At 32.1% G+C, this 16,056-nt stretch overlaps 1 protein-coding gene across 1 annotated transcript in view; it reads right to left on the bottom strand.

Annotated features, from left to right (window-relative positions):
* Positions 1-16,056, bottom strand: part of LOC125076053 (adenylate cyclase type 6) — a 186,571-nt gene that overhangs the window by 28,341 nt on the left and 142,174 nt on the right. The window contains exons 6-11 of the mRNA XM_047687992.1: positions 13,216-13,403; positions 12,798-12,940; positions 10,964-11,084; positions 8,422-8,578; positions 7,488-7,637; positions 1,178-1,299 (exon numbers count right to left, since the gene is read on the bottom strand). Coding sequence (XP_047543948.1) covers positions 1,178-1,299; positions 7,488-7,637; positions 8,422-8,578; positions 10,964-11,084; positions 12,798-12,940; positions 13,216-13,403 — 881 coding nt within the window. The remainder of the gene's footprint in view (positions 1-1,177; positions 1,300-7,487; positions 7,638-8,421; positions 8,579-10,963; positions 11,085-12,797; positions 12,941-13,215; positions 13,404-16,056) is intronic.

Here is a 16,056-nt window from a genome sequence, read left to right as displayed (position 1 = left end):
TAAGTCAAAAGATGACCCGTCGCTTTCATCTCATCCAGGCTTTGAATGCCGGTAGGATCGTCACGACAAAGCGTTTGCGCTCGAAGATACGGTTAGATGGCTTTAACGCTTCGAGTGCACTCGAAGCGTGTACACTTTTACCGTTCTGACGGAGGACGCGGGTCTGCTATTTATACTCTCGCGTCCATATTCTTCGGAATTTCCAAGAAGGGAAAACATGCTAAGACTTGTCATCTCGTCGGATACCGTGCGGTATCTAAGCAATATGCGTCGCATATTGCTTAGATACCGCTAATTGTATATATTACGCCGATGCGAGCACTAACGTGTCACCCGCATAACAAACGACGCTGACATCTTCCACAACAGACTAGACTTATCATCAACGCCTCGCAACCTCGGGTCACCTTTTCGAACAGTGACCGAACGCGCAAGATCGCATCAATACTCGAAAGGCGCTGTTGCAAGCCTATGTAACATTCAGTCAGACTGTTTAATAGGAAACTTTTAAAATTATATTCGTTAAATTTAAAACGTATGATTATTATTTAATTATATGGTCCTTTGAAGTATTTAAAAAAAAAAACCAAAAACAATTTCATTATACTTATTTTCTAAACGATTGCATTTAGTTAGTTTAAGTTGCTTCGTTATTGTTGAGTGCATCGGTTACAGTCCAGCAATCAAAGATGGCGTCAATTTATTAATGTCTATTTCTAAATCACAAAAAAAAACGTAGACGTAGAGATTGATCTTTGGTACACCAAAGATCAATCTCCATGTCTACGTTTTATTTTATTTATTAAATAGGGTTAAGAATTAAACCTATTTTTTTTTATTAGATTTTTATTATTTCAAATGTCCTTTGTTATATACGCGTAAAAAGACAAGTTTGACAAGACGAATTTTGTCAAAACAATATTACCTGTCTTAATTAATAAAGTAAAATGTCTTTTCTGAACTTGCCTAAAAAATTCTGGATAACCTCTTTAATATTAATAATCAATTATCTCCATAGGCATTTTGGTTAATTTTATATAACATTGTTGAAAATAAAACCGGTTTCTCGCAAAATTAACAAAAAAAATAACGTTTTCTTACATTATATAAAACATTTTATCAAAACGCATGCAAGTAAGAGCCGTGGATAAAATTTATTATTTCATATTTTACTAACCTCACATTCTCGTATCTTTGAATATAGATTTTGTGAAATTGCTCCTGACGCGGCTGGTTGGCAATGTCCGCTTTCATCTCCATGGCAACGTGGCGAGGTAGAACGGAGAGTAGTAATCGTTCCTGTTTAAAAAATACAAAGATATAATATTATGGTTTAGAGGATTCAATTTGAACTTCAGGCTACAAGGAAAATTATTAAAATATATATTTTTATATAATCATACCAATTTCTGTCCGCGTCTTAGCGCGTTCGTGGTACATTTTTTCGAGAGAATAATAGCAGTACCTATGCACTATTTCCGACTATAATCTATCTATGTACCTTTCGTTCATATCCGATATGTCATACTTGCGTGATCGAGTAACAAACATCTATCCATGCAAACTTTGCATTTACAACATTAGTAAGATGAAGACACAAGTGCAATACAAATTAAAATAAATCTTACATGACTATAAATTAACAAGGTTCATCAGCGACAAACGGAAACTCAAGTTTGAGCTGTGGCCATAAAGTTTCTAATGTTGGTACATAGATACTGGTGATTAATAAAATCATAAGCATATCAATAGAATATACATACGTATAACAGTTCAATATCAAAAAATAATTAGACGAAATACTCTAACTTTACAAATAAATCATTAATGAATCAAACTGCTATTAATAACTCAAGCATCTTGCTCAGAATAGCTTGTTATTCCGTCGATTGTCACAATGCTTCAAACTTCGATATAATCCAATCATCTTGTTACAGTCTTTGCATTCTACGATAGCGTGACCTACTATTTTTCGAGTAGGGAAACTCACGTAGAATTATAGTTCGCGGGTTACGTTAAAATTATTATAGACCAGAGTCGAATGCCCATAAAAAAAATTTGATACACCTTAAAATTGCTCTACCTAATTATTCAAAAGAATCCCATCCATATATAAAACAACGAATCGTGTAAATGTCAGGCTAATTATAGAACATGAGCTATTATTAAACATGTTAATATTTTTTCGACCTGTACGTTAAAATTGTAGAATTTTAAATTAATTTTCGCTATGGGAAAATATAATCCCAAGCAGATATGAAATAAATGAGGAATTACAATATTGTGCGTTTATATTATTATATAACAATTTTTTTTACATAAAATTACCTACAAAAACAATATAATTTTCATATTACAAAATTTAAAAAATTATAATCAGTAAGCACTTAAATGGAAAAGGCTAAATTTTATCAACGCACCGAATTAACTGTAAGAGATAGACTTCTGGAGATATTAGTTCCGTGATTTAGAGGAACGCATTGAGGATATTGCGAAGTTTTTATCATAATAAGATGCTTTATAAGGCATCTGCAACCCTCAATCCTCAACATCATCGAATCGAAGTGTTTGTCAGTATTAAGTCCTACGCGTTTTTTGATGATAGAGAAACCATTTGTGCTGTTAATACATTTTTTATTTTTTTGCAGACTGGCCTTATATACAGAGCCAGATTAAATATAAGACAATTTTATATTACATATATTACATTAACAGCCTGTAAATTTCCCACAGAGGGGATTAAGACCTCCTCTCCCTTTGAGGAGGAGGTTTGGAGCACATTCCACGACGCTGCTCCAATGCGAGTTGGTAAAATACACATGTGGCAGAATTTCGATGAAATTAGACACATGCAGGTTTCTTCTCGATGTTTTCCTTCACCGCCGAACACGAGATGAATTATAAACACAAATTAAGCACATACAAATTCGGTGGTGCTTGCCTGGGTTTGAACGCGAAATCATCGGTTAAGATGCATGCGTTCTAACCACCGGGCCATCTCGGCTCATAAGACAATTATTTTAGTATAATGTCAAGTAAAATAATCACAATAAATTTGAATATAGAACGAGCCAAATCTAAATAGGTATAATCAATTTGATTACTAAAATTATACCCACTTTAATAGAACCAGATGTAATTTCCAACGAAACGAATTAAGCACGAAATTAGACTTTCATATTTTCAGACGATAAATTACTCTGCATATTTATAATTCATTACATACATTACATTAGCAGCCTGTAAATTTCCCACTGCTGGGCTAAGGCCTCCTCTAATGCGGGTTGGTGGAATACACATGTGGCAGAATTTCGTTGAAATTAGACTCATGCAGGTTTCCTCACGATGTTTTCCATCACCGCCGAGCACTAGATGAATTATAAACACAAATTAAGCACATAAAAATTTAGTGATGCACAATCATCGGTTAAGATGCACGCGTTCTAACCACTAGGCCATCTCGGCTCTAATATAATAATTTATATAATAATTTATAATTCATTTAATAAGTATATCGTATTGATAATTCATGTCATTATTATAAAAGAAGTCCTTAAATACAGGTGTATGAATAAGCGTAATCAAAAAATGGTTTCGACAGACTAAATATCTTATGTGAGTCGGCGAAACGCAAATAGAGCGTAAATATTACGTTCGAAATGAAAGACGATTTAAATAATAACAAATTGGATAGATAATTCAGCAGGATAACTACTAATGAGAAATTGTTTATCTGCCACAGATACAGTAGATTTAACAGGAATAGGTTTTATTAGGTATACACTATACTCGTTATTGCAAATTGATTTTCATTTCAATTGAGTTAGTCATAACTATACAGACATGTATTATATACGTATGTCAACGAGAATAGTTTCAGATTTGGCATTAACAAGAACCTAATCGCTTGCATCTGCCATTCAAGCTCGGGAGACGCAAAGATAATTCGATATTCGCAAATGACGGAAATCCTCACATGTATGACAATTTGATGATGTGCATGCGACGTCAAGGCAGACTATTCTTAACTGTGATAAAATGCCTTATAATTATAGAACGTAATGGTTTTATCACTGTCACGAATTGAAAACATATAATCGAGGAGCTGGTGAGAATTTTGATAATCAATAAAAATTATGTTCAATTAGTCAAAGTATCTTGTGTCATTACGTAAATACATAAGTTACAGAGCTCTAAAGTTGTATAAAAAGAGACACTAAATCATTTGCTCATGTCCTCATCTCTTGAGGCAGTCGAAATCAACTTGGGAATTTAGGAAATTTATTAAGTAGATATCCAGCATTAACGGATGATCATTATTATGGGCTTGCCTTATTTCTCAAAATGTGAATTAAAAGATTGCAAGTGATATTACAAGATGTATAATTATTTACTTAATGAATGACGTGATTGTTTTTTTTACAAAAACAAAATCAATAATCTACCAATGACCACGGCAGGTGAGATCTGTGTTCTTCCAAAATTTCATTAATCGAACGATTCTTTCAAGCGTTCATTTCATGTAGCAATATAGAATTTTTATATATCATAAAAAAATGTCGGAACAACGGATATCTGCCTGTTCGTAACTTGTATTTTTTTATGGAATCTAAAAATCAGCGTCATAAGTGGACACGAATAAATAAAAGCACACTTTGTGTCAATTCGATGCGCTGTCAAGATGAATTGAAAATACAACGCACCCATGATGTGTTTCATCATGGGTGCGGAACATAATGTTGCTTAAGGCACTATTATCACTTTTAACAACATCTGCCATTTGGGCAAATTTTACTCTCCATCTCCTTACGTACCATAAATGATCCAAATATTACTAAAACATGTACCTATCGATGGCGCGTTATCATTTCTTAAGGCATTTATGTAACCGAGATGGCCCAGTAGTTAGAACGCGTGCATCTTAACCGATGATTGTGCATCACTGAATTTTCATGTGCTTAATTTTTGTTTATAATTCATCTCGTGCGCGGCGGTGAAGGAAAACATCGTGAGGAAACCTGCATTAGACTAATTTCAACGAAATTCTGCTACATGTGTATCCACCAACCCGCATTGTAGCAGCGTGGTGGAATATGCTCCAAATCTTCTCCTCAAAGGGAGAGGAGGCCTTAGCTCTGCAGTAGGAATTTTACAGGCTTTTAATGTAATGTAATGTAATAATATTAAGCCTCCTCATTTGTAAGATTTGCAGTCTAAACAAAATTATTGATCCTAAAACTATATTTTTATTATTTTAATCATTTTATCATCCTGTAAAAACACTTTTATAATAAGCTCAATGTAAATTTAATTAGAAATTATTATAATCTGGAAACGTGCTCTCATTCAGTACCAAAATAATACAAACAACTTAAATGTTTCTAGCAGGCGATTTTGAAATAGACAAACGATATCATCTCAATATTAGATAATATATAGATATATATAGTAGACATGTATCAATTAATATTTGAGACATAATATTAAATATTATGTCTCAAATATTAATTGATAGAAGAAATTTTCTTTTTACTTTTGCAAAATTATTTGATTCCACAATCAAAACTAACGGCACATTTTTTTTAAATGTAATGTTACACCGTAACGCAAGCTGATTTTTCTATTTTTTTGTATCGAACAGTATTAACAAAACTTCAATTACTACTGGTCCAGCAAAAACAATCAAATTCGTACTAGATTTCCAATTCGTTATCGAGGATTTCAAGGATTCATTTAGAAATATCTCAAACCAAACATCAATATTCTGCATCCGAATTGGAATGGTCTATAGATAGAGACGTAACGTCTAACGATTTCTTGCTTCGTGGTTCCGTGAGGAATGGTTGTTAGCTTTATATGTAAGCTACTGTATACGGTTTCAATATTTATGAAAAAAAAATAAGGACACTTGGTGGTAGGGCTTTGTGCAATCCCGTCTGGGTAGGTATCACCCACTCATCAGATATTCTACCGCCAAACAGCAATACTCATACAGAGCAGTACAACAGTATTGTTGTGTTCCAGTTTGAAGGGCGAGTGAACTACAGGCACAAGGGACGTATCATCTTAATTCCCAAAGTTGGTGGTGCATTGGTGATGTGAGGAATGGTTAATATTTCTTACAACGCCATTGTCTATGAGCGGTGGTGATCATTTAACATCAGTGGGCCCATTTGCCCATCCGACTACCGATATCATAAAAAAAAAACAACAAAATGTAATTACAATAAACGACTGATACATAAAATAATAATTAAATCAAATAATAATTAAGGTCCAATGATGAATATGTATAAGGGGCTGTGAGGTAAATTTGACGTATTCAATTCAACATTTTCATGACCAAAACGATTTACTCTGTCAAGATTAAACATCATACCCACATTCTCTTTTAATTGGATGGTTATTCGACAATTAATCGAATTATGGTTTGGTAAAGCTGCATATTCATCAACATTCAACTGTGAGCGAAATAAATAATAAAGTAGGTAGAAATCGAAGTAAAGCTTGCCTTATTTTATCTACATGACATCTTTCAACGCAACATTATAATACCTTCGGCAATTATATTGATAGTCCATATTTTAAATATTAAATTTGACATAAGATAATAATTATGGAATTTATCCTAAAAATCATTATTGTTCATTAATTTGTGTACAATTAATTTGAGCCGAGATGGCCCAGTGGTTAGAAAGCGTGCATCTTAACCGATGATTTCGGGTTCAAACCCAAGCAGGCACCACAGAATTTTCATGTGCTTAATTTGTGTTTATAATACATCTCGTGCTCGGCGGTAAAGGAAAACATCGTGAGGAAACCTGCATGTGTCTAATTTCAACGAAATTGGAGCAGCGTGGTGAATTATGCTCCAAACCTTCTCCTCAAAGGGAGAGGAGGCCTTTAGCACAGCAGTGGGAAAATTTACAGGCTGCTAATGCTAAAAAAAATACAAATCATTTGCCAAAATGTATGTCATATATTAAAAATAAATAAGAACGAATTAATAACAAAAGAACTATTATACACGATAAGATGGTAACATTTTATTGTAAATTCATTGAGCGAGAGAATACATAGTCATTGTTAAAATATAAAAGCATAGCAGAACTCCGTGGGACATCTTTGATCAGATTTCGTCGGATGACAACACGTGTACAGCCTAAAGGTTGGGCTTATGTTGGACCGACTTTGGTTTAAGAATTTTGAAGAAAAATATTTATAATACTTAAAATTTATTTAGAGCAAAAATAGCATACCTTATAAAAATTAAGTGATTTTTTTATTCGATGACCACAGTTTGAATTCTTAGTGACGAGATAGTACGTATTTTTGTTGTTTTGTTATAATATTTGTGATTATAAAATTATGTAATTCATCGAGCAATGAAATAAGCATTGTGCTATTGAATGCTTTTTAACTCGAATGAAAGTATGTCACAAAAGTGTGATATTTACGGGTTGCATTGTGTTTAATTGTTAGTTTACCTGTTGTTGATTTTCTCTCTGTGTTACGAGGCGCGCTTCAACGCAATCCCTGGTCTCCAAGAATGCGCGACGCTGTGCGAGCTCGCGGGGATGGTGAGTCATGATTCCAGCCACGTTGCAGGCGACTAGAGTAACCAGACTGCAGAAAATCTATACAAAAAAAGACGGTGATTTATTCTGTTCTTAAATCACACAAGATATTTTTTCTCATTATAATATTATGGACCTTTATAAGATATACATTCAATGAATGCTAAGGTCTATTTTTTATCTGTTAAAAACCATATACAATTATTTTCTATATCTTTCAAGTGTAGAATGTCATCATGATTAATATCTTGCGCACGGCACCGCAAAAACTCATTTAAATAGCTATTACACGGAAGTTTTGTAACGTATGCAGTTAACGGATGATTGGCTGTAATAGAAATAGAGTTTTCTTTTATTAAATGTAAACATAACAGAATAAAGCGTAATCAACAATCTGAAAGTATAGAGAATAGCCCACTAGGAGGTAGCACCATTATTTTTCCCCTCGCATACATACGTTTCATCTTTATTGCAAGATGGGAAACTTTGTAATTGACACGATCTTAAAACTTTACTTTAAATACGGGTGATGATGTTGAATTTTACTAAAAAATCCGAAATTGAACCTGCGGCTCTACCCACGCGAAATTTCTACCTATAGCTCACAAACCTTCCGTTTAGCCCCTTTAGGGGGTGAATCGATCAAATAGTTCATGTCCTTCCCCGCGACTCAAATTATCTCCATACCGAATTTAACCTAAATCAATTCATTGGTCTAAGCGCGAAGAGGTAACAAACAAAGTTACTTTCACATTCGTAACATTATTATAGATATAAAAATATTGTGAAACACAGTAAGTAAATAAAGGGTGATTTGATGTTTCTTGTAATCGATCTCCTTTACCTGCACATCCGTCGCCTTGTTCATAATAATCTGTGCTCCAATATTGACAGCGGCGAGTGCAAGACCACCCACCGTTGCCTCGTGTAGTCTAACCGGTAGGGTCGCATACGTCACATACGTAAACAAGGCACAAGTGCCGCAGCTCAAGTCCAAAGATCTAGGGATGGCAAATAAAAAAAGAAGTCACATTAAACATACATTTAAATTAAAACATAACATGAATCTTTTTTCTCATAATTATGATAACAAAGAATATGTAGAAATGAGGAAAGGCGGTCTCTGTAAACTTGTCTTGTTTTATTATTTCATAACATAATTTTGCACATTCATGAACAAATGATAGAATGAAAAGAGTGGAATGGTAAAAATATATTTAAAATACGTGGACAGCAGTTTTATTATCGCTCTGACAATAGTCATAAAGTATGAAAATTTGCTTATGTTTGCCGAAACATTCACATTTTAAAAAATATCTATGATATTTTTTATTTTGTTTTTTTTTTTTTTTTATTAGCTGTAAATTGACAGTTTGTAAGGCATTTCGAAAGATCGTTTTTTTTTTTATTTTGAAAGATCGTTCTTTAAAAAAAATATTCACCCGCCACATTTTGTCATGAGGCACCCCCGCCTCAAGACAAAATTGTCACTAAATTATAATTATTTCATGGTTTCTCTTAATTATATAAGAGGGACTCTTGGGCCCAATAATAGCTTTTATTGAGCCCTGTGTTATTAAGACACGATGGACTAATACTGAGTCACTATAAGTAATGTCGTTTAAAAATCAAGACATTTGTTGTAGCAATTTTTTGTAACGCGAGACAAAAGAAATAGAATAATAAAGGGGTTTTCGTTAGCTTGTAAAAACTATACTTGTACTCTCTTCTTTACTACAAATGATATTTAAATTTCGAATTCTGTTTACTAATTTATTCACAAACGGATTTTAATTCTTTTGATTTATGAGCACATTTAATCAATCCATTATATATGTACCTATAGGGACCTTAGCGAAAGGTTAATTTTTGTTCACTAATGTCGAAAAGTTAACGGATACTAAAAGTTCGGCGAAATTGATTAGATAATAATAAAATAATATTCTACATATCAAAAACAGGTGGAATATTTACTACTGATATAATAATATTCAGATGTTGAGACATACATTATCAGCAGTATGAAGTTAATTTTGATTGATAAACTGAATCCACCTTTATTTTGTCAATATGTTCTTAAAAACGGATTATTTATCCATGAAGTATAAAATATTGTCCTACTTTATTTCTTATGTAATAAAATTGAGACCGACAATTTCCTCCTACAAAGAGTCTCTATTTTATTTTTCCAGCGGTTGGCTAGAAGGCGTTCAGGTCGTTGATTTGCTATTAGATCGGCCTGACTTGAGTCTGCATAAAATAAAATATACCATGTATAAAAAAAAAATGTAAAAAATGTATTCTTACGCAACTGAACAATAAAATAATCTAAAGCCACTTTTACATCAGGAAAGGAATCAGCGCCAGACCCAAAAGTTACTTACTCGTATTTAATAACATCATTACAATTGTGCAAAATACGGAACAAATTCTGGCAAACCTTCATAGAGTAGTCGGCTTAAATTAAATTTACAAACTTTGAGAGACGGTTTAAAATCACTTCGAAATGTTTTACATATATTGTTTCGTACAATATCTGAATTAACTCAACAACTCACTCATCATACATTGTACCGTCAAACAACAATACTAATTATTTGTTGTGTTCCGATTTGAAGGTTGAATGAGCCAGTGTAACTACAGGCACAAAGGACATAACATCTTAGTTCCCAAGGTTGGTGACGCACTAGCGTTATAAGGAATAGTTTATATTTCATACGTCCCAATGCCTTTAGCCAGTTGTGACCTATTTGATGTAAAAAAAAACCATATAATTAAATAAAGGCTGTTTAAAAGATCTTTGTTTAAATGTTGAAGAAAAATGATTATTGTATCCTGTGAAAATTGGAAATATAGGATACATAGAAAATAATTAGTGACTATAATAGAAAAAGTCTACGACATCAGACGCTCCATTATGGCTTTTTGCGGAATGACATTTCCTCTCTTTGAAGTTACACCACAATTACGCACACAACAACGTGTAAAATGTCGTCGTGTGATAATTGTTTCTCCTCTTTTATTCCCAAGAAAGCGACGTTACACGTTTATGTATGACTTTTTAACATTAATGCGGGCTTAATGTAGAAAATGTCTGCATCTTTTATTTCTCCTGTTGGGCGGTCATACATGTCATGAAGTAAATTAAGTTTTGTCTAAACATATATTTTGTGCAGAAATTTAACGTCATTGTTTTTTTTTTGCAGAACACTATAAATAATCGATTGAGAAAGAATGCGTGGAAATATCCAGGTAGAAAATAAAAACAGTTGAGATAAAATATGTACTAAAATAAAAGTTGAATTGACAAGAGTGTACATTTAAAAAGAAAAGTAATTAAACTTCCTTTCACAATAAACGATAAAACGATATTTTTTTTACAATACCTTAGGACTGAAGTTCCAGCGAATGCGAACTCGATCAGCAGAAATGTGACGAGTACGACATATGATATCGTCAACAGGTAAATCTCGTTTATAGCTGGTCGGCTCAAGCAAGCCAATAAACCTAAACAAAAAGTTTTGTTACACATTCACTTCATATGTAAACATGATATCACGCCTCGTTTATATAAAATAAACGAGTTGGACCAATAAATTGAAACATGCAAATCTTAACCAAAGATTGACTCTAAATCTGAACAAGCTTTTATAATTAAATTATAATTCGTTACTGTACGAGTCGGGTAAAATTCTACCACATGTGAATCCATCGTAACTAGGGCAGCGTGCGTTAATAAAGCCCTTCTTCTTAAATGGAGGCCTACGTCCCAGCAGGGGGACGATTACTTTACTTTTATTAATATCAAATGAAGTTCAATATCTCATACAATTGTTAACACATTTCAAAAATTATAATTTACCTAAGTAAAGAATATAAATTTGTTTCACAAACGTACATTTATGATATTTTATGTTTACATATATATATATATATATATATATATATATATATATATATAATACCGTCTTAATCATAACATATTGTCTCTCGAAAATCGAAACTCGATCTAATGTCAAATGAAGCTCTCGTTAGCCACTTAAGCAAGAAAAGTGCGTAGATTGGAATTTTGATGTAGAATCTGAGATAGCTTTTTCATTATGTGCTTTTAATTTTGCGATATTCATAAGATAGAAATATAATGTATCACATATTCGGAGTAGATATTACATGTTTATTAAATAGTATATAATTCGAGCGTATAATTATACTATTTCCTTTGAAAGAACGAACACATGTATTCATTAAAACGATGTTGTTTATACAACGACATTGTTTTAAAGACAATTTTTTGTAAACTATCTAAATCCTAAAATACCTAATTTATTAAAACAGATATACCAGATAATAATCCTCCAAAAATACCTTTTTGAAAATATCGTGTTAGTTACCTTTTACAATAAATTAGTTTCTTTTTACAATAAAAAAGTATTATTTAATAATAATAAAAAAATAACTTAATATTCCATAATAGGATATTCATTGACCTAGGTTTAAAAATATATATTTCAAATCTATATAATGTCGTATATAAAGCTTATAAATTAAAATGATCTTTCCATTCAGGACAAAATATTTCAAACGAATAATTAAATTTCTCTGTTCCTTAAATAGATACGTTTACCGTTATCCAAAATGATATCTTTTTGTAAGTTAAATCGAACATCAAACTGAAAATAGGTACGCGGTGAGTGTGTGATAGGCTCTATATCAGACACGCTTCGATGGACAGCTTGTGATATCTGTCCTACTCCAAATGTGAATATCTTTTTTTGTTTACAATTTTGGTCTTATGTTTTCAACAATCCGATACTTAACAGTGAAAACACTTTTGAATTTAGAATTATTGAAATTTTATATTCCACAGATTCAAATGCATGTTGAATACGTGATTCACTGTGGCGCCATTTTGAAAGATCCTCCGATGCTATAATTAAATAATGTTTTTTTTCAATAAACTTTATTATATGCCCTTCAGCATTTGATATTATTTTCGAGGGTAGTAATGTAAACAGTATAATAATTGTTCAAGTTAGTAATTTTATGAGCATATACATATATATATGAGTGTATACATCTACTACAAATTTTTACTTCATGTTTATAATTAGATTAATAAATATAATATAGACAAATAGGATTACTGCTATCCTTTTTCATGCTCTTAATCTTAAAAAGGGTTATTTTATTCCAACCAATCGTTTAATAGATAATACTTACATGTATAAACAAGAGAGACAATTCCGAGGGTAATCGTATTAATAATGTGAGCCACACGCTCCTTCTCGTAGTAGGCTCGCTTAAATTTGGTAGAGTTTAGATCCGAGAGTTCGTAGTAGCTCATTGTCGAGAACGTCGGCAATCTAAAAATCAGATCCAAATAATTATTATTGAAATAATGAAATACATTAACAATAATTAAAGTATAAAAACTGCTGCTATCCATACTAATATTGCTAAGAAAGTACATAGGTTTTTTTATTAATTCATATCTCGAGATAATATAGCTACCAGTAATGTTATAGCAAAATTAAGTGATCGATTGCTTTTGTGGTTGATTAAAACTTAAATTTGTGTACAATTAAAGAAACAATACAACGAAAATTATATCCATCAAAACAAAAAAATATTAGTGTACCTGTAAGATTCCGAGTCCAGTAGGAAATTGTTTGGCGGTAGGAGACCATTAAGGTAATTATGTGCCAAGAGTAGTGTCTTTATTTGTACGGAGATCAGCCCAACGGCGACCAACAGCAATAGTCCGAGTAGATGAGTCATATTCGTTTGGTTCATGCGCAGAAAATAGCGCTGGTAAAGCATTTCGACCTGGAACAAAGACCTTATGTTTAAATGATCCGTTAATATTGATTTACAAGATTAATTTGAATTGATTATTAAACCTAGCTATTAATTAAACAAAAGTTTGTCTAGCTCTTGCCTATTGAACGTACTTAATAGTGCAAGCCCGACTCTGTAGTTACTAATTCATCAGTCATTCTACTGCCAAACACAGCAACACAAAGTATTGTTGTTTCTATTTAGGTGTTAGTGAGCCAGTGTGGTTTATACATGTATAAGAGACAAAGAATTTTAATTTATATACCAATAAATATGGACAGAGATTTCTACTTAGTTGGACTATTTAGTATACTTATTATAAATTAGTTGAAATTTATTGTATACATTTTTATTTACATTATCAAATAAACCTTTTGACTAAATTTTAGCTTTCTAGACTATTTTTAGCTGAATGTGGATACACTACAAAAAAAAAAAATTAAAGTGTTCTAAAATAATGACCTTTGTCATCTTTCAATGGTTTCAATGGTTAAACTATATTTAATGTCGTGTTAATTGCTTTAATAACTAACAATCCAATCTTACATTATATCATCAATCATTGTAGGTTTCAAAGAAAATAATAAACCAAGCTTACTAGAAACAAGAGTTTCATATATAAATTAAATAAGATCACATACAGACTAAAAAAGAGTTAAGGCACCAAGTGCACGAGCAACATTAAATTATTATATTTATATAAATATCATTATTATAATTTTTACTAAATAAACTGTCAAGCTTTCCTTAATTAAAATATCACCTATAATTATTATTCTGATATAAACATGCAAACCTAACTCAATTACAGTACCTTCAGCAGGTTATTATCAGTGTTATGTAAGAGCTCGTAGAACAAATGAGTCCAAACATAAGGGATTAACATTTAGCTCATTAAGGAGCCATGGTAGAATCCAAAAGAGCCGAGATTTAATTTGCTGTCGAAACACTTGGCCCTTGGAGTAATGGTGCAAAAGGCTTCATCAAAAGTATAACACATCGCCTTATTGCCTCCACTGTGGACAGGAGGGCTGATTCGTTTTTAGCCCAGAGGATCGGAATTACGATTCAACGGGGAAATGCTGCTAGCATTCTTGCCACCATTCCATGCGGTCAAGATTTATACAGTAACTATTTTTAATTCATATTTGTATATATATATTTAAGCACTTAATGTTATCAATTCTTATGTTAATGAATATATTAATCAGCTAGACGGTACCAAAATATTAAAATAAATTAAAATATACATCATTATTATATACCGAAATGCTTGAAATCGAAATATATGTATAACATACTGACTTTGTTAGACACATACATTCAAAGCGCGTATAAAGCGTGTCAGAGATTTAAAAAAAATTGCTCTCGGACAGGTTTGGATATATTTTCCATGTACAGTTATTGTAAAAAAAAAAAACGATGCCATTTTATTTTGCATCTGTTTCATTCATGTTGACTTTTGATTAACGAAATAGCCAATGCTATAACTAACTACTAGGTGTGGTCTATCGAACGTACACCATATTTTTGATCTAGAGGCCATTCAATTCATATAAAGTTTTATTAAATATTTGGATATTCTAGTTGCACTGAAAATTTAAATGAAAATAATACTTCACTTATCGGCTTACAACGATTAGCCTCACGTAGTATATTTTTGATCATAATATTTTAAGGACAAATTAGAATCACATCTTATTCTGTGAAGTTTAAATTTTACATAGTACCTAATTTAATGTCGATGACAATGCAATTGAATTGGCTTATTATTCACCCAGGATTGGCTCCAGACGAAGGAACACTTTAACGATCTAAAGCATTGAGACGAAATTTTGTATATAGATGTGTAGCGTATTTAGGAATATTGCATCAATTGAAACGTTGATATTTGCCCATGGTATGATATTGCCGTATGACGTACTTCCCTTCTTGTATGTAACGTAAGTGGGCCGCTCTTAAAAGTTAGCTTGTGTAACGAACTTTTATCTTTCTCCTATCCTACAAATAACATCACACATCCCTTGGGTTACGTCGTTCAAGTTTGTGTAGACCGAGGGAGCGCTCCCAAGAAGAAAGTGTCTTCGAAGAGCCCGGGTTTCGAGGTAACAACCCCCGTTTTACTCATCTTTATATAGTCCACTTATCTCTCGCGCGTACAAGATGCTTGTTTTAAATCTTATTAATAGCTTTGAGTAACTTTACTTTTACCTAAGAAATCGACGCTTAAACGTTTTTAATTATCTTTATAAGAAGATGTAATTTGCTATTTTTATTTTAATTATTTGTTATTTTAATATTTAATGGTCGTTTAGATCATGAAAATTATGTTCTTTTACTTGATCAATTCATTATTTTTTTCAAAGCAAACTTTCATAACGCAGCGTCTTATAAATAGTGCAGGTCTGAATGCGTACTTCGATAGATCTGTGGAAGGCTACGTATGAAGCAATGGCCCATAAAAAGGAATGAGGTAGTTTTATAGAAGCAGACTTGAAATATCAATAGAATAAAATCAGTTACATAACTAACAATACATAACATTTCTTACGTTAGAGAAAACTTATATGAAAAACGATTAATTATTTTCACCTCCATGTTTATTAAGAAAACCAATCATTAATTGTATTCACGACACAAT

The sequence above is a fragment of the Vanessa atalanta genome, chromosome Z (assembly GCF_905147765.1).
Source record: "Vanessa atalanta chromosome Z, ilVanAtal1.2, whole genome shotgun sequence".
NCBI lineage: Eukaryota > Metazoa > Arthropoda > Insecta > Lepidoptera > Nymphalidae > Vanessa > Vanessa atalanta.
Note: the sequence above shows the minus strand (reverse complement) of the source record. Positions and strands in the feature narration are given on the sequence as shown.